Raw genomic sequence first — 24472 nt, forward strand, 5'->3', positions numbered from 1 at the left:
AAAATCAAAATGCTATCTCTTATTCTTATTTTCATTAATTGCTTGTGAATGAAGTCAACAATTTAAGTGTACTGCTGGGCACACTTTTTTTTAATTTAAACTTTGAAGCGCTGGAGCTGAATTTTAAAGGCCTTTGCAAACAGTTTGGATCCAGATGAGACGCCACACAACGTGGCGTCTCATCAGGATCCAAACTGTTTGCTATTGTGATAATATTCTTTGAAAAAAAATCGAAGAAAATGTTAATTTTAGACATTCAGCAGACGACATTTTAGCAGACGATAAATTTCCCAGCATGCAAAGGGTTAAACTTTGAAACCATGTTATTATAATAAGCATCATCTTCTCTACAAAATTTCAGATTGCCTACATAGATAACGCAATTTCTGAAATCTATCTTGGCTACTTCCACAGGTATTAATTAAGGAATTTAGCAGAAAATTTGATAGTTTCTCTTGCAAACCAGATAATTAAGTATCAAGTTTCCGCGTGTATCAAACATGATAAAGACTGATGCAATTTTAATTTGCTATTATGATACAATGATGACCCTATCCGCCTAGTATGATGTTCCTTTGTACGGGATGTGAGCAATTAATATGTCAGTATGTTATGTTTATTTTTTAACTGGGCTTGATTTTTTAGTCATATTTTTTTTTAATCACAATTAACAAAATATTCTTATACTTTTTATTAATTTATTACCGGGGATTGATTTAAGAATCACATCAGGAGGAAAATGCCCTATCCCCCTTACAAGGTTCAACTTAACTCTTCAATTCTTTTTGTAAAATTACATTTTACTGACAAAGAATATCAGCATTTTTGCCCTGAGTAAAATCTATAATTTATCATTTTAATCTACATCCTCATGTTATAATAACTCTTGTTCAAAATGACAACATTAATTTTAATTATAACATGGATTATCATGTCAAATCTTCTCTATTAGCACATGATATTTTTTAAAGTTAATCCCCGACATGTATACAGTTTATAAAACAGACATACAGCAAGATAAAGTTTGCAATTTCAATCTGAAAATGTTTCTGAGTGTGCATTTGTTGTTGTGCATGATATTTTAAACAGTTTTTTACTCCTAACATATGGGGTTAGTAGAGCATAGTGTAGACATTTGGTCTGCTCGACAACTTTTAAAATGACATAAAAATCACTGTTCCACACAATTTGCCACATTTTGATGATGATGTAATATGTACTTTAATGTCATTCAGTAAAGAGGTCTTATTTTTTTTATAATTGTTGATTGTGCCAACAAATATGTATCTCTTGTGGTGTACATTGGCAAAAAAAACAAAAAACTTTTTTGTTAGAATTATTACTTTCAAAGGTCACTTAAAAATATATAAATGAGCAGACTCAATTAATTAATTATACAACAATCCTATAATCCATAACAACATAGGGAGTACAATTGAAGATTAATGACACAATCTAATCAACCTACATAAGTTTAAATCTTCGGACAATAATAATTTGTCCTCAATTAATTTTACATTCTTGCCACATAACTACTACCGGAAGAAAAGTCTTCAATCTTAAACATTTAATCTTTAATTTAAATATCAACCATTTTTTACTCTGAACATTTAATCTTTAATTTCATTTTCATTGGTTGAATATCTGAAGATTATAAAAAGACTTCTGATGAAGCTTTTGACATTTCATACTCTGGACCCAGGAGACAGTTTAAATAAACTCTTGTAAGTCAGTAAATTATGACACATAAACCAATCACATGAATTGTTAGAAACATTTTTTTATTGGCAACTGGTAAACTATGGAGCTACTAAAAATGGTTTCCTTCTCTTGATCTAGAAAATGCCTGTCCTCATAATAATATAAATAAAACCCAAATTACTGCAAACCTTAATTTGTTCTGTTTCTTATATTTGATTTATAAGACCTACTTAAAACCTGACTTTAATACCAAAAAAGGAGGGAAATATTCAATGATTCCTCATGCATAACTAAACAGCAGGTGCAAAGGCAAGATGCTGTATTAAACCTAAACACCACAATGTCTCCATATTTAATGTGGTTTCATACTTTCAGTATAAAGCCACATTATGAGATCCATAATAATGTATCACAATGTTTTTATGATGACCGATTACTACGGTTTTGCACTCAAATGTTGTATGAAGATGAAATTGCTAGATACATTTATTTATGGAAGAAGCCAGGTTGTTTTTCACTTATTTGTTAAGCATTTGTGTTGAGAAAAGTAACTAGACCTACACTGAAATATAACAACAACTTGTATGTATATTGATTGTTTTGTCCACCACATGCAAAGAAATAATAAGAAGTGCTAATAAAAGATATTGTTCCAAAATAACAAATACACTATGCATTAGAAAAAGTCATCTATCACCAAATAAAACTAATTCACAATAATAAGTCAAAGAAAACAAACCAATTCGATGTTATCATAATGATTAACACGTCTTCAAAAGGTTTTTAATTGTGTTAATGTGACCATTCGTAAATCTTAATTTTATTTACAAAGGTAAGTCTTTGTACATTGTGTATCACAACAACAGTAATTTAAAAGCCTGCAAAATATGGCCGGACATTTGTGTACATTTGTCCTCCAATGAAAGAATGTACGTAAATAAGAAATGTAAATATTGTTGCATTTTTTCAATCAGTTAGGCTAAATCAAATATAAAGGTGCTATACATATTGTAGGAATTAACCATTCATTTTAGGCTATAATTGGGCGTAACACAATGCATTCAACAAAAATGTCAAAGAAAAGTAATTAAACATTTTCATCGCTTTCATATTTGTGATTAAATTTATGCCAAACCATTTTTGAAGCAACGCAGAAATAAATATAAAATATTACATGACCATGGTGGTCTTATTGGTCGCACGTTTGAATGTGTGACTTTGTATTGTTTAATTTTTTAAGTCAATTACAATTTTTCAAGGTCAATATATTAAATTTCTAGATAAAGTTTGATTTATATCAGTCATCCCTTTCACAAATAAATACTGTATCAAATAATACACTTTTTGACCTGTGCTGTTTCATTAAAGTAATGTTACAGTTTGTGTTCATTATTAATTTGTAATAAAAACAATTTGGTACGCAACAATCACTTTGTTTTTCTGTTGTTGTATTTTACATTTTTACAAACAGTATTAATTGCCATTTAGCTAAGAACATCGCAATTTTATGCCATTGTATGTTGTTGTTTGTTTACAAAAAGTATTAATTGCCATTCAGCCACGATGTTGCAATTTTATGCTATTTTCCTTACTTTCATTTATTGGCCAACTTAACTTTCCAAAGGTAAAGATGATTGAACCAAATACATCGCCATGCCTCAATCTTCCTGACAAGAACATTTGGTTTTTCACAATCTGAGTTCTAATTGCGATTGTCAGAGCAAGAAACATTACATTTTTTATCACCGAAAATGTTACTTAAGCCTTGACACCTGCTGCTAGCATTTCATTACATGTTGTCACAATCACAAACTGTGAACAAACTCTCAGGACCTCATGATCTTTTAGATTTTTTGAAAATGTGACATTGATTAACTAATGTCAACATCTCAAACAATATATGTTTTCTAAATGTCATAAAACACAAGATAAATCCTGAGTCAATTTTACTTATTTTACTATAACAACTGTCTACTACTATTTAAGTGTCAGTATTAAATTTTGAGTAGTTTATTTTCTGATATATCTTGTCAAGAAATCAACCCAAAACATTATTTTGCGCAAAATGTTTTTTAATCATTAAAACCACCAAAGGTAAAAGAATGCACCAACAAAGAATATTAACCCTTTGCATGCTGGGAAATTTGTCGTCTGCTAAAATGTTGTCTGCTGAATTTGTAAAATAAGCATTTTCTTCATTTTTTTTCAAAGAATACTATCAGAATAGCAAACAGTTTGGATCCAGATGAGACGCCACGTTTTGTGGCGTCTCATCTGGATCCAAACTGTTTGCAAAGGCCTTTAAAATTCAGTTCCCGCACTGAAAGAGTTAAAAAATAGTCTTCACCAACACATTATAATAAAATTAATGATGTCAGAAGAAATAAATATTTTGTTTGCTGTGCATTATTAATCGATTAGACGTCTTTCAACGACATGTTACATGTGACTGGCATAAGGTCCGAGGACCATAACAAAAGATTGCTGCCAATAATTGTTATGGAATTCACACAATCCCACCCTTTTCCTACGATTGGATGGCTTTCAATTTACAGGATTCTGCTGAAGCGTCCAATAATTTAAGACCCGTGCATTTGAAACCTCCGCCAACACGCCTTACACAACTGTTCTGGGATCAAAATGCTACTTTAAGGAAGAAATTAATTGAAATTATCTAAAATTTAATCAGCATTATCTAATTAACGCACCCTGCGAGCAAATTAAGTAGCTTTTTCTCATGTGAATCTAATGTTTCTTCCTTTCTTGGCGAGACACTGGGGATGTATTAAATATTGGCTGCAATGTTGTATTGGTGGTTATAGACAACTTGTCATCAAATGAAATGAAGATGAGATGCCCAGCTTTGTCAAAAGATGACATAATGGTTTCAACATGTCAACTGCTGCAGATAACTTCATTATAATAAATAGGACTGTCAGATTGAATGAGTTTTAATATTTAATTATTATATTATTATTATGACGAAAATAATGACACCTTTACAGTGGTTTTGTCAATTAAAAAATAAACAGTTTAAACGTTTGGAATATAAATGTGTAAAAGTTGTTGTACATAAAGTACAATTATTTCAAATTAAGTTTTAAACTGTAAATTATATTTAAATATTTCATACAAATAGAATATTTAAAGATCTTACACTAAAACTAAGTTCTTCTCTTTTTTTAAACTGATAGACAAGAAGTTTTTTCTATAGACGGCCATGTCAGAAACTCGACACCCAGTGACTAATGTAACTAATATGCTGTCTTCTTGTGAGTAAATGTGCAATTACTGAAAGCAGTCCATACATTTGAGATATTGAGGATATTCTTTTATATTTCTCAAATTTCTTTTTCTTAAATGTTAAATAAATATTTGTTGATAAGTTATGAATCGACTGACAAACAAGCATTTGCGCCTTGCTCTGTGAAAAAAGGGTTTAATGCTAAATAAATGCCTAAAGAATCGTAACAGATTACAGACGACACTTTCTGCCTAAATGCCTAAAGAATCGTAACAGATTACAGACGACACTTTCTGCCTTAACATGATTTTGCTTAAAAAAATACTTTTATAAAACGAAAAATATCATAAAAGCGGAAAGTATCATCCCTGATTAGCCTGTGTAGACTGCACAGGCTTATCTGGGACTACACTTTTTGCACACGCATTAAACCCCTTTTTTCACAGAGCATGGATCATTTATTTTTAATAATAATATGTATAATATGTTCTGAAAGTTCAATACATTTAGACTTATATAGACAATATATCTACTTAGCAATCATGCATCCTGCACGACTTCAATAGAGAAAGCGATGAAAAAATAAATATTATTTCTCGCTACACTTAATATTAAATATAATGATGAAATTTTGGATCCACATGCAGTTAAATACAGGATATTGACATAATATTACTCATATATCCGAACACTACCAACATTCCAAAATTTGATAAATTAGTCAATATTTTCACTTTTCCCACCAAAACTTGGCTTTAGGAGGCTTTGGTTGAATGTAACAGTATTTGCCCCTAATCTTACATCCACAACTCTAATTGTTCCGTCAATATCGTTATCAGGGTTCAGACTGTAACATCAAAGTAATATATACAGCATACAACGAGACAGGATAGAATGCTGTGATAAACAACAAAGAAACGCAAAAATGCAAAATATGACCAAGCAAACCCATCACCAAAATATATACTTATACAAACACATTTTTCCAAGAGTGTAACAGACTTGAAAATATTATTTGAAAACAATATTTGAAACAAATAGTAACAGTTACATTTTTTCATTATTTTGTTAAATTAATATGTAAACAAACTATAAACAGAAAATAGAAAAAATACTGAAATGTTTGACATAAACAAAATTAATGTCACAGTATATGTTTAATTAATCAATGGAGAAGCACATTGTACATTTAATTTGTTATCATTTATCCTTATGATTTTGAAAAAATTAAATGTAGCATTAATACATCAACATTTTTTTCTATCTTGCCTGATAAATTAAGAACTTATTTTAGTAGTTTATTATGTTTTATTTAAATTACAAATTAATAATTATTAATGAACAATTTTATAAACACAGAGCAATAAAACAAAGAAATCACACAAAAAAAATATAAACAACGTAATTGTAGTACATGACTATGTTTATATATTTTATAATTTGTATGTAAGACATATATACTATTACAGAAAATATTGCACTAAAAAAACTTGAACGTGTCAATAATTACATTTGTTTATCATTTCTGAGTATCTATAAAAGCCAGTACTTACATATAACATATACAAGAACGTATATCCGCACAGCAGACTTGTAAAACTTCATATTAGATGCATGTGACATCGTCAGCATTTCAGAGTATTATTCCAATGAATCTTTCATGTTAATCCACAAAACATCTACAGCAAAACACTTTCAAATGTTGTGTAGCATCCGTAATACACTTCAAACAAAAGGTTTTAGTTGACTCCTCTCAGATTTTTAAAACACCAGAAAATTTTATTCCAACATTTTAAATTTATTCCACAATCCAGTTTGTTTATTTTCTGCTGTTATTTTTTTCTTCACAAATAAATGTAAAATCCTGATCACCACAAATTCACTTCTTGGTCCCTGAAAAGCAAATTCCACTGTGTCCCTTAAACTCACATGGTCCTTGATGTCATCATATACCACAGTGCTCTATGTTATCCACACATTTCCCCCATGTCCTCTACTGTCACATTGTGAACATACTAGCTCCCCAAAATCTGTGAAAAACAAACTGCACTGTTATAAACACCATTCATGGAGCGTGTGCTCTCTTTATGTCCATACACTTCAGTCACTTCATGCTTAAATACACATAAATCTTTTAACCCACTTAGACCAGTGTTTAATCACTTTTTACAATCTTTCAAGTTCTGTTATTTTAAGGTATTTTCAAAATTCCTATTAAACAAAAAACACACACTGCAATTCTTTAAATGCTTCAACACATTGTAACTGTTGTCTAAAATGATGTTTAAAAATGTTTAACATTCAAGTTATAAACTTTATAAACTATCTGCTGCACCAAATGTAACTCTTAACTCAGCAGACGACACTAGGTTGACTGAGCCTCCAGTTTTCTGCGGGCTCTCTTGCAATTTCCAGGTCCTCAAAAGTAAACCAGTCTACATCAGTATCACTGAGAAGCATGTCTGGATAAACAGAGATCACAATCTATGAAACACGAGATCTCGGGCACACTGATTCCCACGCTTTTACTAATCCCGCATCTAATATCCAATAAAACACATGTAACCGTTTTTGTTGTTCTTTCTCAAGTAGTCACACACGTCCGTTATGTGTTTTTGCCATGCTGTTCAAATATTCAACACGATCTTCTAATGTCCCAAACGAAGACAGTAAACTCAAAAATTTAATTTAAGGTCTCAAAATGACAAAAAATACATAAAAACTATTGCAATCCAAAACATAAATTTAAACACAATTCACCACTTTGTTTATCAATTACCAAATCACAATTGGGCAACTTCAGGTGACAAAATGTATTTTGAAAACTTTTCAAAACACAGATCTTGCTTGAAAACTCAACTCAGCATGGTATGTCCCGACAGTAAAAACATAGAATAAAATACATCATGATGAGGCTTTCAAGCAGTGAAGCAGATCGTCTATAACCCCGGCTTTAGACTCGTCTCCATCTTAAACCCACCTGTGGAGAAGATCGGTGTATGATGTTATAATGCGACCATTCGTCCCATTCTGTTGAAGCGTGTGTGCTTTTGTCCCCAAATCTTTTCACTCTTCTGTATTTCCTATACACACACGTGCACTGTCGTGGTATTGGCCTCACTTAGCGATTCAATTTTCCTTCTTGTCTCTAAACATTGAGCTGAATTTCACTCATTTCAAAATGTTTTACTCTCATTTGCTTCTCAATGAGTCTATGATGAAAACAAGTCAAATGCAAATTGTTCTCCCCAACAAATTAATATTTGAACAATAATTGGACATTTGTACTGCAGGAGTCAACTGAGTAAAGATCAGTCCACTAAATTAAGCTGTTTAGCTACAAACCAAAATGAGATTAAGATGCTAATCTCAAGAGATTAACTTCACTCACTAAATCACTAAACCATTCATTCAAACACTCACAATGTACACTTTTTTACTGTACAATTCAACAAAATGTCAACAATTATCTATCAACCTTTATGACCTATCATGCTATGACCATGTTGTACATTCATTCATGTCATAAGCCACCCCCAAACTGAAAACAAAGAGACTGAAATCTGGACTGACTGTCTACATTATCAACATCTGAAGTGAGCCAATTTGTTTTATTGGGTCAAGCTCTTCATATTTGGTGAAACTCTTCATATCTGGAGATTACAATAGTCACTACTGCAGTGCATTTGTACATCCTGTCTAACAGCCGGTCTCCAGATATAAACCCCTTGTGCTAACTTTGCCCTTAGGGTAATGGAGAGAAAATTATTTACTCTTTTAATTACCTACAGGACACAAAGAGAAAGGCTAAATAAAGATGGGGATTCAAGATAAGTTATGGTTTATGTGTGTATTTCGTTATTGGTGACAGCTATAACAGCTGATATTGCAGTTATTAATATAGTTTTGCCAGAGATTAAATTAAAGATTTGCCATGTAAGAAATTTAATTTTGACAATAGAGAAGCATGGCGACACAATTTTGAAGTCAGTATGTGTATTTAGCAAAAACACATGTAAAAGTGCCTTCTAAATTAAGGAAATACTTTTTTATTAACAAGGGGTGTTTGTAAAACATGCATGCCCCCCATATGGGCTCTCCGTTGTAGTGACAGCCATTGTGTGAATATGTTTTTTGTCACTGTGACCTTGACCTTTGACCTAGTGACCTGAAAATTTATATGGGTCATCTGCTAGTCATGATCAATGTACCTATGAAGTTTCATGATCCTAGCCATAAGCGTTCTTGAGTTATCATCTAGAAACCATTTTACTATTTCGGGTCACCGTGACCTTGACCTTTGACCTAGTGACCTGAAAATCAATAGGGGTCATCTGCGAGTCATGATCAATCTACCTATCAAGTTTCATGATCCTAGGAATAAGCGTTCTTCGGTTTTCATCCGGAAACCATTTTACTATTTTTGGTCACCGTGAACTTGACCTTTGACCTAGTGACCTCAAAATTGATAGGGTTCGTCTGCGAGTCATGATCAATGTACCTATGAAGTTTCATGATCCTAGGCCTAAGCGTTCTTAAGTTATCATCCGGAAACCATTTTATTATTTCGGGTCACCATGACCTTGACCTTTAACCTAGTGACCTCAAAATCAATAGGGGTCATCTGTGAGTCACGATCAATGTACCTATGAAGTTTTATGATTGTAGCCATTAGCGTTCTTGAGTAATCATCCGGAAACCATTTTACTATTTCAGGTCACCGTGACCTTGACCTTTGATATAGTGACCTGAAAACCAATAGGGGTCAACTGCGAGTCATTATCAATCTACCTATCAAGTTTCATGATCCTAGGCATAAGCGTTTTTGAGTTATCATCCGGAAACCATTTTACTATTTTGGGTCACCATGACCTTGACTTTTGACCTAGTGACCTGAAAATCAATAGGGGTCATCTGCGAGTCATGATCAATCTACCTATCAAGTTTTTTTTATCCTATACCTAAGCGTTCTTGAGTTATCATCCGGAAACCATTTTATTATTTCGGGTCACCGTGACCTTGACCTTTGACCTAGTGACCTCAAAATCGAAAGGGGTCATCTGCGAGTCATGATCAATGTACCTATGAAGTTTCATGATCCTAGGCCCAAGCGTTCTTGAGTTATCTTCCGGAAACCACCTGGTGGACGGACCGACAGACTGACCGACATGTGCAAAGCAATATACCCCCTCTTCTCCGAAGGGGGCATAAATAATTGTATATTGGCTAATAAAACACATATGTGTGTTCAAATGCATAGTGCCAGTGTGCTTTAGCTAAAAACATTAGATAGTCATGCATCAAAATGTTTCAGAATTGTTTATTGGCAGGTAAACAATGACACTGATGTTTATTTTAATTGTGTTTCAATTCATGTTTTTGTCCATTATGCAACAAAACTACTGATTAAGAAAAATGAAAATCATTGCAAAAGTGTTTGCTTACTACAAGCGAACAAGGTAACACAGTAGAGTTATGGTAAATGTAGAAAGTGAAATTGCTATCAACTTACCCTTTGCAACACAAACCATGGGAAAAATTACGAGCTATATTGGGGACAATGACATTGTTAAAGGAAGCTGGGTGAAAAGTAAAACACATGTTCAATTTGAAATACAACACTGAAATTTCAGAACCTGTTCGATACAAAATTAAACAAGGCGTTTCCGTCCGATCCCTTTAAATTGCCTACCAATTTAAATGGGCCCTCTATTGACCCTTTCAGTGCGGGAACTGGATTTTGAAGGCCTTTGCAAACAGTTTGGATCCAGATGAGACGCCACAGAACGTGGTGTCTCATTTGGATCCAAACTGTTTGCTATTCTGATAGTATTCTTTGAAAAAATACGAAGAAAATGATTATTTTAGAAATACAGCAGACGACATTTTAGCAGACAACAAATTTCCCAGCATGCAAAGGGTTAAATACAAAACAAGATATGTGTCCACTGAGCAAGAAGAGGTCCACATTCCATGTTTGTCTCAAAACTCCACCAATGTAAAAACAAGCTGTTTTAATTGCCAAATTTTACTTTTGACCTTTAAGCGTGACCTTGACCTTTTAAGAAAGGGAGACCGATGTTACACGCAACACATCGTCTTACGATGGTTTACATTTGATCAAGTTATTTTAAATTTCATCAATATATGGTAAAGTTATTGATGAGTTATTGAAGCAGTTTCATAGCTAAATTTGACTTTAGACCTCTGAGTGTGACCTTGACCTTTGATGTATTTATTTTTTTTAATTTTCTTTTAAAACACAAGAATACTTTACTTTCTATCAATTTTAATTGAACATAATTATTTTGTAGTAAAGGTTTCGTTATATTTGACGTGCATTATGCGAATCACTTTTAATGTAACAAATTGTACAGCCTTAAAAGATTGATATTGGCACTGAATCCAGCTTTGTTCTTGCAAAGGTATAATGGTACAATATTTATTTCACACGCAAAATAATCGAGATATTTTAATTTGCATTTTATAAATTACGTAAAAATGCGGAGTGATTCATTGCACAATTTATACCGCAAACATAACAGTAATTCAATTTTGCATCTTAAAATTGTAACAAAATATGCAAACTTTGCAGTGATGCATGGTAAAGTCATAAAATCTCTTCATGCATCAAATCCGTTTAGTTTTTTTTGCATCATCTGATTTCATCTCAAATAAGCAGATGCAGATAAGTTGTTCTCGTTTAATTTCAGTCTTAAACCAACAGCATACAATTTGTGGGCTCGATTCTCATAATTCACAAGGACCATTTTGTGCTCAAGATGTATCGGTTGATGTGGTCTACTGGATACATTGCCTGATTTACACATGTTCAAAACACCACCCGCTTTATGAACTGCAGGTAAACCTATTGCTATATGTATTTGTGCTTTTTCTATGGTTAATTGAATTGAAGTAAACATGCAAAAACCTAAAAGCTCCTGAAAAAACAAGCTTGACAATATTTATAATCTCAGACTTTCTTATCGCTTTTCTCAATCAATGGAGTCATCCGCTTACACTTAATTAATAGTTTTCTTACTGCGCCAAGAGTAGGAAACCATGCAAAGGTGAGTAATTTGACTCGTTTTTAAAGACACTTCATTGTCATATTTTGTATACTAATAGCCTTTAACTGAAACGGCGATGACAAAAAATATGTTTCATCTTGCAAGTCTATCATTACAAGCCTTAAAAAGAGTTTTCTCGAAAGCGTGCAAGGAATTTCGCCGTTGTAAATCACAGATTACAAAGCAATACACAGTGGTCTACTGTTTTGCTGTTCAAAGCGCACTCAGTCAAACACTTTTCGTGTAATTACAGGACAAAAGGTCATTTTATTTTTAATTTAAGTGCAGACATTTATTATTTTTGATGTAAGTGCAGAAATTTATCATACATGAAATCCAAAATATAATCCTGAGCTTGTCTGTAAAAAAAACTCCTTAAATAAAATAAAAAATGTGTATGTATGGCAGAGTTTTTCCTAGTCTTTTTTTTCATAATTTTGGGAATGGGACTGGGGCCGTTTGGATTGGGAAAAATTGCGGCATTTTGACAAAATTAAGGAATTAATGCTAACATTGAGTATGTAAATGTTTTAAATATTATATTTACTTACGCTATATATATATATAGGAAATCTTCCATTGGGAATTTGATTTATGCAGTAATCAGGGAAAATATACACATGAGATTGGGAATGGGGACAACGTTCTCCCCATTTGGACCAAACACGCACTGACTCCCCATTCTTTTAAAGCAAGAATCGTTTAATCATCTCTCCTGTTATACCGTGCATTAAGTTGCTGATTTTTTAAATTAACCCTTTACCCTTTATAAAGGCACTTTGATGCATTTGTAGTCCCTTAGAAAATGTAATTAAATTTGAAACCTTTTTACAAGAATCAAGTTTTAAATGCTTCATTTCCAACCTTAAGATACTGATGAGCTGCAAACAGCATATAACCTGAACAGAGTGCGAGTTACTTGCAGGCAGCTGTTCTGGTTTTATGCTGGTTGCAAAAGCCATTTTCCCTTTGCTTCTTATAGTGGGAAAGGGTTAACCCTTTGCATGCTGGAAAATTTGTCTTCTGCTAAAATGTCGTCTGCTGAATTTCTAAAATTAGCATTTTCTTCGATTTTTATCAGAATAGCAAACAGTTTGGATCTTGATGAGACGCCACGTTCTGTGGCGTCTCATCAGGATCCATAGCAAACAGTTTGGATCCTGATGAGATGCCACATTCTGTGGCGTCTCATCAGGATCCAAACTGTTTGCAAGGGCCTTCAAAATTCGGTTCCCGCACTGAAAGGGTTAACCAATCCTGAGGGGTGAACAAAACCTTCAAAGCTAACATATTCATTTTACAGGTTTTCTCAATTTTTCACAGGTTTTCTCAATTTTCCATTTGAAAATGTGTAATTGATAGACATGTAGGCTTTTAAAAAATGAACATCTATCATTTAAGTTTTTATTCGGTCACCAGGAGCATCACTTCTCCATCTTATTATTTAATTATTTTATATGTATTGTATTGCACACATGGCAGTGTATCTTGGCATTTAACGGAAATGTTGACACAGACGCACGCCACCTTAAAACTCCGCTCACACCTTTATCAATAGTATCACAAGATTACACAACACTAAACAAAAGATGTTCAACTCATGCCATAGGTGCTTATTAAACATTCAGAGATTATGCCAATCACACAATCAGGTCCTCTAATTGCTTAATTACCCAGCGGAAACAAAGTCACGAATGTCAACTTAAAGGGTATTTCTGCAACTCAATAATAAATTAAATTACGTTGTTTCAAAGCCAGGAGGGCTTATCAGCCATATTGCACAAACCCAGATAGGACTCTTTGGCTTTTAAGGGAGGGACAATATTTGGGGGTCGCCTATTAGCTAGATAGACATCAGAAATCCAGAGGTTGTATCAATATTTTAATACTCCACAAAAAGGTCAGATATTTTTTGTTTACTGAACTGAAGATGTTATCTCATCACAGTATGCAAAACTCAGATTTAATCATCGCACTCGACTTTGTTCATGTTATTCTGTTTTTCGCATGCTTGTTTTGATTGTGGTATCAGATTGCAGTGATTTATAATATTAATAATGCACAAATGCTTCAAACAATTTTAATAAAGGAATGCATTTTGGTTAACCCTTTTCTACTTTAATACATATTTTGATTTGTGTGCAGACTGCAAATTACTTGCAGGCTTTTTTTGGTTTTATGCTGTTGGCACATGTCCATTTTCACTTAGCTTCTAAGTGGGAAACGGTTTAAATGCACTTATCTGTTATACCGTAAATCCACGAATATAATACGCCCTCGTGTATTATAAATACGCACCCCCGTGTTTGGTCAAAATTTATCAGTAAAAATTGAAAATCCGAGTAAAATAAACACTAAACAAGAGGGCCATGATGGCCCTGAATCGCTCACCTGACTAACCAAATACAATCCCAAACCAGATTTCATCAAGATAAACATTGTGACCAAATTTCATAAAGATTAGATGAAAACTGTGACCTCTATTGTCTACACAAGGTTTTTCTATTATTTGACCTAGTGACCTAGTTTTTGACCCCAGGAGACCCAAATACAAACCCAACCCAGATTTCATCAAGATAAACATTCTGACCAAAATTCATAAAGATTGGATGAAAACTGTGACCTCTTAACTGTCTACACAAGGTTTTTCTATTATTTGACCTAGTTTTTGACCTACCGACCTAGTTTCTGACCCCAGATGACCCAACCTAGAGACCTAGTTTTTGACCACAGATGACCTAAATACAATCCCAACCCAGATTTCATCAAGATAAACATTCTGACTAAATTTCATAAAGATTGGATGAAAACTGCGACCTCTATTGTCTACACAAGGTATTTCTATTACTTGGCCTATCATGTGACCTAGTTTTTGACCTAGTGACCTACTTTTTGACCCCAGATAACCCAAATACAATCCAAACCCAGATTTTATCAAGATAAACATTCTGACCAAATTTCATAAAGAATGGATGAAAACTGTGACCTCTACTGTCTACACAAACAAATTGTTGATGGAAACACGCACGCACACATGCACACACATACGGACGCCGGACATCACACGGTCACATTAGCTCACCATATCACTTCGTAACAGGTGAGCTAAAAAAATCAGCGTCCGAAATCGGCCATTTCCGTAAAATGGGTCAATATATTTTTGTGTTGTGAAATAGAAAGTCAATTTAGGTTATCAACCATCTGTTTCACAGTAATACCCCAGTATGGCGATGTGTTATCGTGCTGTTGTCATGACAGTTGCATATTAATTATCTCTGTCTATTGTTTATATTACCGTTGATTGTTACCAAAAACACACAGGCCACCTGCTGCAGACACACGGGTCAAACAGTCATAATTGCAAAAGAAAGAAACAGAGACGCTGTTTTTGTTTTTTAACATTTAATTCCATTTGACAATATTCAGGATGATAATAATTATAATAGCAATAAAATAATAAGTATAGACAAAGTGGTTACTTTCGTTTTTATAGTAGTCTAGATGAATTACTCTTCCGGAGTGTTACAAACTTGAAACTTTAATTAAACTTTAAATACAATTAAACCGCTCGTGTTTTTCTTGTATCCCTTTAATTAAAATACGCCGCTGTCATTAAGGATAGTTTGGGAGTAAAACACAAATAAATTAATGATCACCTGTCAATTTAATTCGGCAATCTGCAGAAAGGTGTAATATTAGCGTCATAGAACTAATTATTTTATTACCACTCTTTACTTCAGATATGGTAAATATTCTGTAGAAAGATAAAAAATGGTCAGCCTAGAAATATTTATTTACTGGTAATGTCATGTTGTTTTTTTTCATTTGCTAATCTCTTTATTCGACTTAGCGTCCGGTCGCTATTTTGTAGGCAGACGACGATATTAACTGTGTAATTCAAAGTATACAGTGTCTGCGCATGAATGACCTTATATTATTCGATCGCTCCACCCGTTCTTACGTTTCATTCGAGAACGTCATTTCATGTGTAAGCGAGCTCAATGTTGATTGGCCAGCTACCAGGTGCGCTTCAATTACAATTAGGTTAAGTGATGTCTCGTAATCGGGTACAGACCGGGTTACGTTTACTGTTTGAATTGCGAACACTTTCATTGAAACAAAGGGACAAATATAGAAAACAAGTCCGATATAAATGGCGGATGTTTTCAACGAAATTTTACTAGATTTTACTAGATTTACGCAAATAAGATTTTTATTTAGCTGAATTCTCAGTATTTTAGCAAATGGCTAAAAATGGCGAATGACAGCGCCAGCCCTGTTAAATGGACATATTTTGTTTTTATTTTGTTCAGCGATACACATCTGTAGAGGAAACTAATATCCATTGTTAAAACACATGATTGCGGACATGTGTTAACCCTTTGCATGCTGGGTAATTTGTCTTCTGCTAAAATGTCGTCTGCTGAATTTCTAAAATAAGCATTTTCTTCATTTTTTTCAAAGAATACTATCAGAATAGCAAACAGTTTGGATCCAGATGAGACGCCACGTTCTGTGGCGTCTCATCTGGATCCAAACTGTTTGCAAAGGCCTTTAAAATTCGGCTCCAGTATTTTAGCAAATGGCTTAAAATGGCGAATGACAGCGCCAGCCCTGTTAACCCCCTTTGATGTAATGGTGTAGTTCAAAATGGCTGCCAGGCAGCGAATAACAACGATTAAGTTGAAAATTTTCACAGGAAGTTTTTTGTTCTGCTCTAAACTCGTATAAAATACGCACCCCCTACTTGAAGAAAAATTTGGCAGGTAAAAAAGTGCGTATTATATTCGTGGATTCACGGTATTTCGCAGGGAATACAAAACTTTCATGCTATGTGAAATGGCACACTATTTCCAAACCAGTTTCAATTTAAACCTAATAGGCAGTGAAAAAGAAAATGGCATGACATATCCTACGGAAGATCTTTTAACATAGAATAAATCAAAATAATGACTTTAATTTCAATGTCATTTTGAAAGTCCCTAAAAATGAATTCGTGAAAATGCATTACTTCCATATAATGGTAGAAAAGGTATTAAATACAAGTTTTATAGTTCACATTCTGCACACAAAACTGCATCATATATCTGACATTAATTGTTACATGCAAAAGGAAACTTACAGCATTCGAATTCTCATTTTCAAACCTTTCCCACTTGGAAGCAAAGTGGAAATGGCTATGTGCAAACAGCATAAAACCAGAACAGCCTGCACCCGATTGTATAAACAGTTAAACCGGCGGTTAAACACATACCGGCGGTTAAAAGTCGGTAACTTGTTGGTTACTGGTCGGTAAGCGTTTGTATAAAATTTGGTTAGTTATACCGATCGGTTACAACCCAGTTAAAACATACCCTGCTTCCCTAGGTGGGTAGGTACAAGTAACCGAGAGGTAACCTACACAAAATGGCCGCGGCGCGCGACATTATAAAAGCTAACCATCGACGACCTTCACAACTTCGACGAGTTAACAACAAATTGCAGCGACTGACACTTTATTTCACTTAATTTACAGAGCAATATGATTTCCGACTTCGGACGACGAATTTAAGGACGCACAGAACGTGTTTTTTATATTCTGTTATGGGTATGCCGTGTGTGATCCGATGCATCAATGGCGCCCATGTTAAAATCATTTCTCCGAGAACAGGGAACAACAAAAGTACATGTACAAACAAAAAACAAAACACGTTCGAACTAGTATCTTACCTTTAATAATCCTTTAAAATCCATAAATAATCCATTTAATTCAATAATTGACGATTTTGCATCTAGGGTCTTTAATAATTATTTTAGCATAGTTAAATAAAGACCTAATATGCCATTCTATCACTATATTCAAATGAGTTTAATAACTCAATAAACTTTCTTCTTCGTCACACGCTACGTCATGTACTCTATGTACATTACTGCTGTTAAAATGAACCGGAGCAGTTTATCAAATGAGCCTTGTTCTGAGAAAATTGGGCTTAATGCATGTGCGTAAAGTGTCATCCCAGATTATCCTGTGCAGTCCACACAGGCTAATCAGGGATGACACTTTCCGCCTAAACTTGATTTTTGGTAAGGAGGGACTTCCTTGAAAATAAAAATACCAGAAAAGCGGAAAGTGTCATCCCTGAATAGATTGTGTGGACTGCACAGACTAATCTGGGACGACACTTTACGCACATGCATTAAGCCAAGATTTCTCAGAATGCGGCTCAAATAATAGCTGTTGGTGAACTCAGTTGCATTTGCAGATCTCTGATTTCTGCATACAAAGATATATTTAAACTTGAACAATGTTTATTTTGTCTATGGTAAATTCTCTTATTGTACAAGAAAATAATTTAATATTTTAATAAACAAAGAATGGAAAACACCCCATTACACAACAGATAAATGAATGCATTTTCCCGTGTACAAAATGGGACATTCCGAATTCCAGTGTGGTGCTATTTTTAACATCTTATACTTTACACATCTCTTTGCCTAACGTGAATTAAATCGGAAAGCAAATAGTGTAGATTATTTATGAATTGTGCGATATTTGTATGGCTTGTTGCACATTCTAAAATGTCAAAAGTATATGCACGAATTATAAACAATGCACATTGAACGAAATAAGGAAAATGTGATAAATTGACAATTCAAATGTCGTTATGCAGTACATTTACCTGTGAAATAAGTCGTGTTTATAATAAATCGTCAAAAAGACTCGCACTTTCCTCAACTGCAATATGCAATATTGGACTATAGACAGAGTGATTTTCTGATGTAATTTTAAGTTAATGATATACTCAGCTTGTGCTTTGAATGTGTAAAAACCGTTATTTTGTGAAAGATATTATTTCCCGTATTATTTTATAACGCAGTCATGAAAACGGGATATAAGACAAATTAGAAGAATAGGCTAGCATGTTACGACGACCATGTATACTTTTTATGTTACATCTAGAACAACAAGAAGAATAGACGTCTTTGCAAGCACTCTCTTGCAGTTTGGAAGCACCAGGGATTCCGCTAAATGATGCAAATCCCGACATCATTATCAATTTTTCCCTGGTCATTTTGATGAACTCATAGTTAAAATGTACACTTTATTTTATTGTGATATCATTTGTAAATGAATTTGATAAAAAATAATACATGTCGCTGTTTATTAGCGTGACACTTCGTGCGAAAATTACGTAATTAGAAAATGCATTGTGGGAATGTTTTGGTTAAAGTTACCGGTGGTTAAATTCCACTATGCGCGGTTAGGTTACTTTGCGGTATATCGTGTTTATACAATCGAGTTACCTTGAAGGTTACTAAACCTGAATAACCGCAAACTTACCAAGGTTTGAATGTTACCGAGCGGTAACTTTAACCAGCGTTTATACAATCGGGTGCTGAGAGTAACTCGCAGTCTGTTCAGGATTTATGCTGTTTGCTGCTCATCAGTAACTAAGGGTTGAAATTGAAGCTTTAAAAACTAGAATCTAGTAAGAAAGGTCTTCAATTAAATATAACTTTCTAAGTGACTACAAATGTTTAAAAATACGTATCTAAGTGGTAAAGGTTTAAATATGTATCTAAGTGGTAAAGGTTTAAATATGTATCTTAAAGTGGTGAAGGATTAAATATTTATCTAAGTGGTAAAGGGTTAAATATTGATCTAAGTGGTAAAGGGTTAAGCATAAAGGCCAAATAATGGCAAAGAAGATGCCATTTTTTCTGAGATCAATTTTTGGTCACCTCAACAAAAGAGTCTACGTTTTTGTAACCCTTTTACATACATTGATTGTTTTTCATTACTCAAGTCAGTTAATAAGCAACTGGCAGAAAGCTTTGCTTGATATAGGGAACTTGTTAAAGGTTCAATGACACATTTATTGGATTTGGTTAGTGATCAGAAATTTATCAAAGAGCTACTCACTTTTAGAAGAGATGAAAAGCGAAGTGTTTTTTTCTAAGGTTATTGTTCTTGGCAGAGGTATCTGCTTTAACTGCTTTAAAGTGTTTATTTACATATATATTAATTTATAAAATATTGTGTAATTAAGGTGTATATTAATTTTAATTTTATTGTTTTTGTGTGTGTTTTTTTGGTGGGTGAGGGGATGAGGGGGAGGGGGGGGGGGGGAGAGGAAATGCCGACCATGCGACTGTAATTCAAAACTACTTAGTCATTACCCCCTACAACAATAAATCATACAAACGCCTTGTTCCTTAAGATTTAGGAGAATTAGTCTTATCTCAAAGAAGCATGTTTTATTAAGAAATAAAATAACAGAAAACCTTCATAAAATAATAACTTGCTGATAAGACATGGCAAGAATGGTGAAAATCAAAACCGCGATCAATACATTTCATTGAACTAACGCAGGTATTGATGAAAAGGGATTATACTGAGTTAGTTTTTTTGTCAATTCATGCCTCAAGGTGCTGTTAATTCATAACTGGCTTGAAGATTAAAAAATGAAATAAATAATATGCAAATATGCTGAACAAGGTGAATACGTTCAATATTTTTGCATAATATTTCATCAAGTGCGCTTTTTGTGACATCACAAGTAACCAAGATAACTGCCACTTAAAACTTGTAACCATGACAAAAGCATTATGTGAAAATTATGCTTTTTGTTGTGCTTTATTAGAAAAAAATAAATTATTGTAATTTTCTTATTGATGTTTCAGTAAAAAAAAGATTGCTTACACTTTGTCATACAAGCACACAAACTGATTGCATTTTGAAACATAAAATTGATGGACGCAATATGTTCAGATTCAGAGAACATTTTGTCATCATGAGTTGAATATGTGTAATAATCAAACTGCACGAACGCACAAGGGCAGTGCCATTCTAAAATACCAGGCACCTGCAGATTTTTTGCAAATAAACGATTTCCAAATGTCCTAGAAATTTTTCAAGATTATTTACAGCTAGAATATTAAGTGTTAGTTTAATTATAGTGTTACTCATTTTATTAAGAGCCATACAGTTTTGAGAATAAGAGATTTATCTTGGAATAAATATCAGACCACAATGGAAAATTTACTGTTGTGAACAACTTACACCTTTGCTTTGACTTCATGCCCTAGAGGTCATTACCCTAGCCACAGACCTTTGACCTCATGCCCAAGGGGTCGCTAACCAAGCCACAAGGCTAAAGAAAGTCCTTTTTTGACCATAATTGACCTTTGACCTCATGCCCAAGAGGTCACTTCCCTAGCCACAAGGCTAACGAAAGTCTCTTTTTGACCATAATTGACCTTTGACCTCATGCACAACCTTTCACCTCATGCCCAAGAGGTCACTACCCTAGCCAAAAGGCTAAAGAAAGTCCATTTTTTACCATAATCTATCTTTGACCTTATGCCCAAGAGGTCACTGCCATAGCCACATGGCTAAAAAAAAGTCCCTTATTGACCATAATCGACCTTTGGCCTCATGCCCAAGGGGTCACTATCCTAGCCACATGGCTAAAAAAGTCCCTTATTGACCATAATCGACCTTTGACCTCATGCCCAAAAGACCACTTACCTAGCCACAAGGCTAAAGAAAGTCCCTTTTTGACCATAATCGACCATTGACCTTATGCCCAAGAGGTCACTACCCTAGCCACAAAGCTAAAGAAAGCCCCTTTTAACCATGATCAACCTTTGACCTCATGCCAAAGAGGCCACTTCCCTAGCCACAAGGCTAAAGAAAGTCTTTTTTGACCATAATCGACCTTTGACCTCATTCCCAAGAAGTCACTACCCTAGCAACAAGGCTAAAAGAAAGTCCCTTTTTGACTATAATCAACCTTTGACCTCATGCCCAAGAGGTCACTACCCTAGCAACAAGGCTAAAGAAAGTCTATTTTTGACCATAATTGACCTTTGACCTTGCCCAAGAAGTCTCTACCCTAGCCAAAAGGCTAAAGAAAGTCCCTTTTTGACCATAATTGACCTTTGACCTCATGCCCAAGTGGTCACTACCCTAGTCAGAAGGCTAAAGAAAGTCCCTTTTTGACCAAAATCAACATTTTACCTCATGTCCAAGAGGTCACTAACCTAGCCACAAAGCTAAAGAAAGTCCCTTTTTGACCATAATCAACCTTTGGCCTTATGCCTAAGAGGCCACTTTCCTAGCCAAAAGGCCCTTTTTGATCATAAAGTAACCAGGTGTAACCCATGGGAATCGGAGACAATGCTATACTGAATAAGAGAGAGTAATACCGCACAGGCTAATCAGGGATGATACTTTCGCCTGTTATATTTTCTGTTTAAAGAAAGTCTCTTCTTCGCAAAAATCCAGTTAAGGCGGAAAGTGTGACGTCCCTGATTAGCCTGTGCAGACTGCACTGGCTAATCTGGGACGACACTTTACGCACATGCATTAAACCCCCTTTTCACAGAGCATGGCCCATGTTTGTTTAAAACTAAATCGAAGGTTAACAGAACTTATTTTTCCTAAATCAAATGTCTTTAAATTAGCATTACACAAGATAAAGTCTCCTACAAAGAGTGTACTGACAAAACACCTGACATTTTTGCATATAAATAAACACATGTTAACCCCAAATTTCAAAATCACCCCTAAAAACTCTTTCAAGTTTCAACGGAATGATAATAAATAAGCAACAACTTCTTTTTTATGGGCTTCACTTTGTCGATGGCTATAAAACATTTGTAAATGGGATACACTCCTTATAAGTGAAAAGCATCTTTCTATATTTAAACAGCCCCCGTTTTCTTCCTTTGCATTATTTTATGGTTCACAAATTTAAGGTCAGAAACTATATGCTATCAAATTTTTATTTCGATATTGTTTACATTTGACAAAAGAGCTGAAACATTAATGGCAAATGTTTGATCTTATATATACAATATTGTTATCAACTACAGATAATCTATCCATTATAAGTTTAATAATTCTGTAAAACTAAATTTTAATGTCTTAATTAACAATCAACAAATTTCTTTTATGTATTATGGTTGTACACAAACAGATGGATCAGTACCAATCTGATAATACATTTACATTTATTGATTTTTTATTAGAAAATTGTAATTTTACTACATATAATAATGGAAGCACTTAAAAAAGGCTTCCTTTTTATATTAATATCCCTACTAATCCTTTATTTAAATTTCCCTTTGATATTGGCTTTAGTATGCTAAGTATATTCAAATGTGGACATCTCTCATGAAAAACAAATAGATATACTGAAAGTTAAGTAGTCCACTACAAGATTTCTCACATAGTTAATAAGGCCTAAAGACATTTACAAGAACAGATAATACCTTACTGTATTAAGAATCTTCATAGAATCTGTTTATACCAGACAAACTGGATTATAATGCAAGAAAGGAATCAGTTGGGGTACTTCAAATATAAATGTCCACATAATCTGTTTATTAAGAACAAACATGATTACCACATTGGCGAGCACAGATGTTAGCCATTATTTAGGACAATGCAAACTTTGGGGTCTTTAAGCTAAAACTGCAGTTTGTAATATTGAAATGTTCAGCACATTCAGCAGTTTTGACACTAAACTATCAAGTTTTAATGTAGAATCATTTAATAATTTGTTAAATTACGAATATGAAATAAGAAAATGACGGGCCATAGGTAAGCAAGGAATTATGAAGTGTACTATTTAATCCTTTCCCACTCAGATGCAAAGTAAAAATGGCTATGTGCAAACAGCATAAAACCAGAACAGCCTGCGAGTAACTTGCTGTTTGCTGCTCATCAGTATATAAGGGTTGGAAATGAAGCCTTTAAAACTTGAATATAGTAAGAAAGGACTTTTAAATTAAATTTAACTTTCTAAGGGACTACAAATATGGTAAGTATCTAAGTGGTAACAGTTAAAACAATTTGCGGGTTGAGCATGAAACTATTGTATCTAAAATACAAATTAAGGAGATTGGTCACTTCTGTGCTCAACACTCCAAATTGGACATAGTGGTCAGGAATGGTTAGAAAACATTTAATTGAAGATCTAACAGCCAATGTGTGCAGTAGGAGTTAGTCCCTGATTTAATTTACACCTTAAATAATCCATTCCACACTCCCATAGCTTTGATGTTAGCCCCTAAGGGCTCTAAGAATTTGGCCTCAGGATTCATACAATTCACTCAAAAGGTCTTTGTTTGGATCTGCATACAATCATAAAATTGTTCTGGTCTAAACATTATTGGAATAAGGGGTGTATGGAACCAACATATTTCAAAAACTTTCTGAAGCAGAAATTTAGATTTTTAACATCTGTAATTATGTGGGCTACACTTTTATTTCCAAAATAGCAAAGCAAATAGACAGTGCTATATATCATAATAATATAAATTACCAATCAACCACATACAACAGACTATTTCCTCAGGTGTATAAATACATTTCTAGATACTTTTATTGAGATTTATAACAAATGTTTTGCAACTGGCCAATATGCCGATGTGTGGACAGACCCTTTAACAGTTACCACTCAGGGAC

General features: G+C 33.8%; 1 protein-coding gene across 24 annotated transcripts in view; it reads right to left on the reverse strand.

The window, feature by feature from the left end:
• The window catches only part of LOC127837147 (neurogenic locus notch homolog protein 1-like), a 145381-nt gene that overhangs the window by 52351 nt on the left and 68558 nt on the right, over positions 1–24472 (reverse strand). Inside the window, exon 1 of one of the 24 annotated variants that reach the window (XM_052364020.1) lies at positions 6499–8484. The exons of the other annotated variants lie outside the window; for them this stretch is intronic. Coding sequence (XP_052219980.1) covers positions 6499–6577 — 79 coding nt within the window. The 5' untranslated portion in view covers positions 6578–8484. Of the gene's footprint in view, positions 1–6498; positions 8485–24472 lie in introns of those variants that run through there. 24 annotated transcript variants of the gene reach the window in all.

The sequence above is a fragment of the Dreissena polymorpha genome, chromosome 7 (genome assembly GCF_020536995.1).
Source record: "Dreissena polymorpha isolate Duluth1 chromosome 7, UMN_Dpol_1.0, whole genome shotgun sequence".
In the NCBI taxonomy this organism is placed as follows: domain Eukaryota; kingdom Metazoa; phylum Mollusca; class Bivalvia; order Myida; family Dreissenidae; genus Dreissena; species Dreissena polymorpha.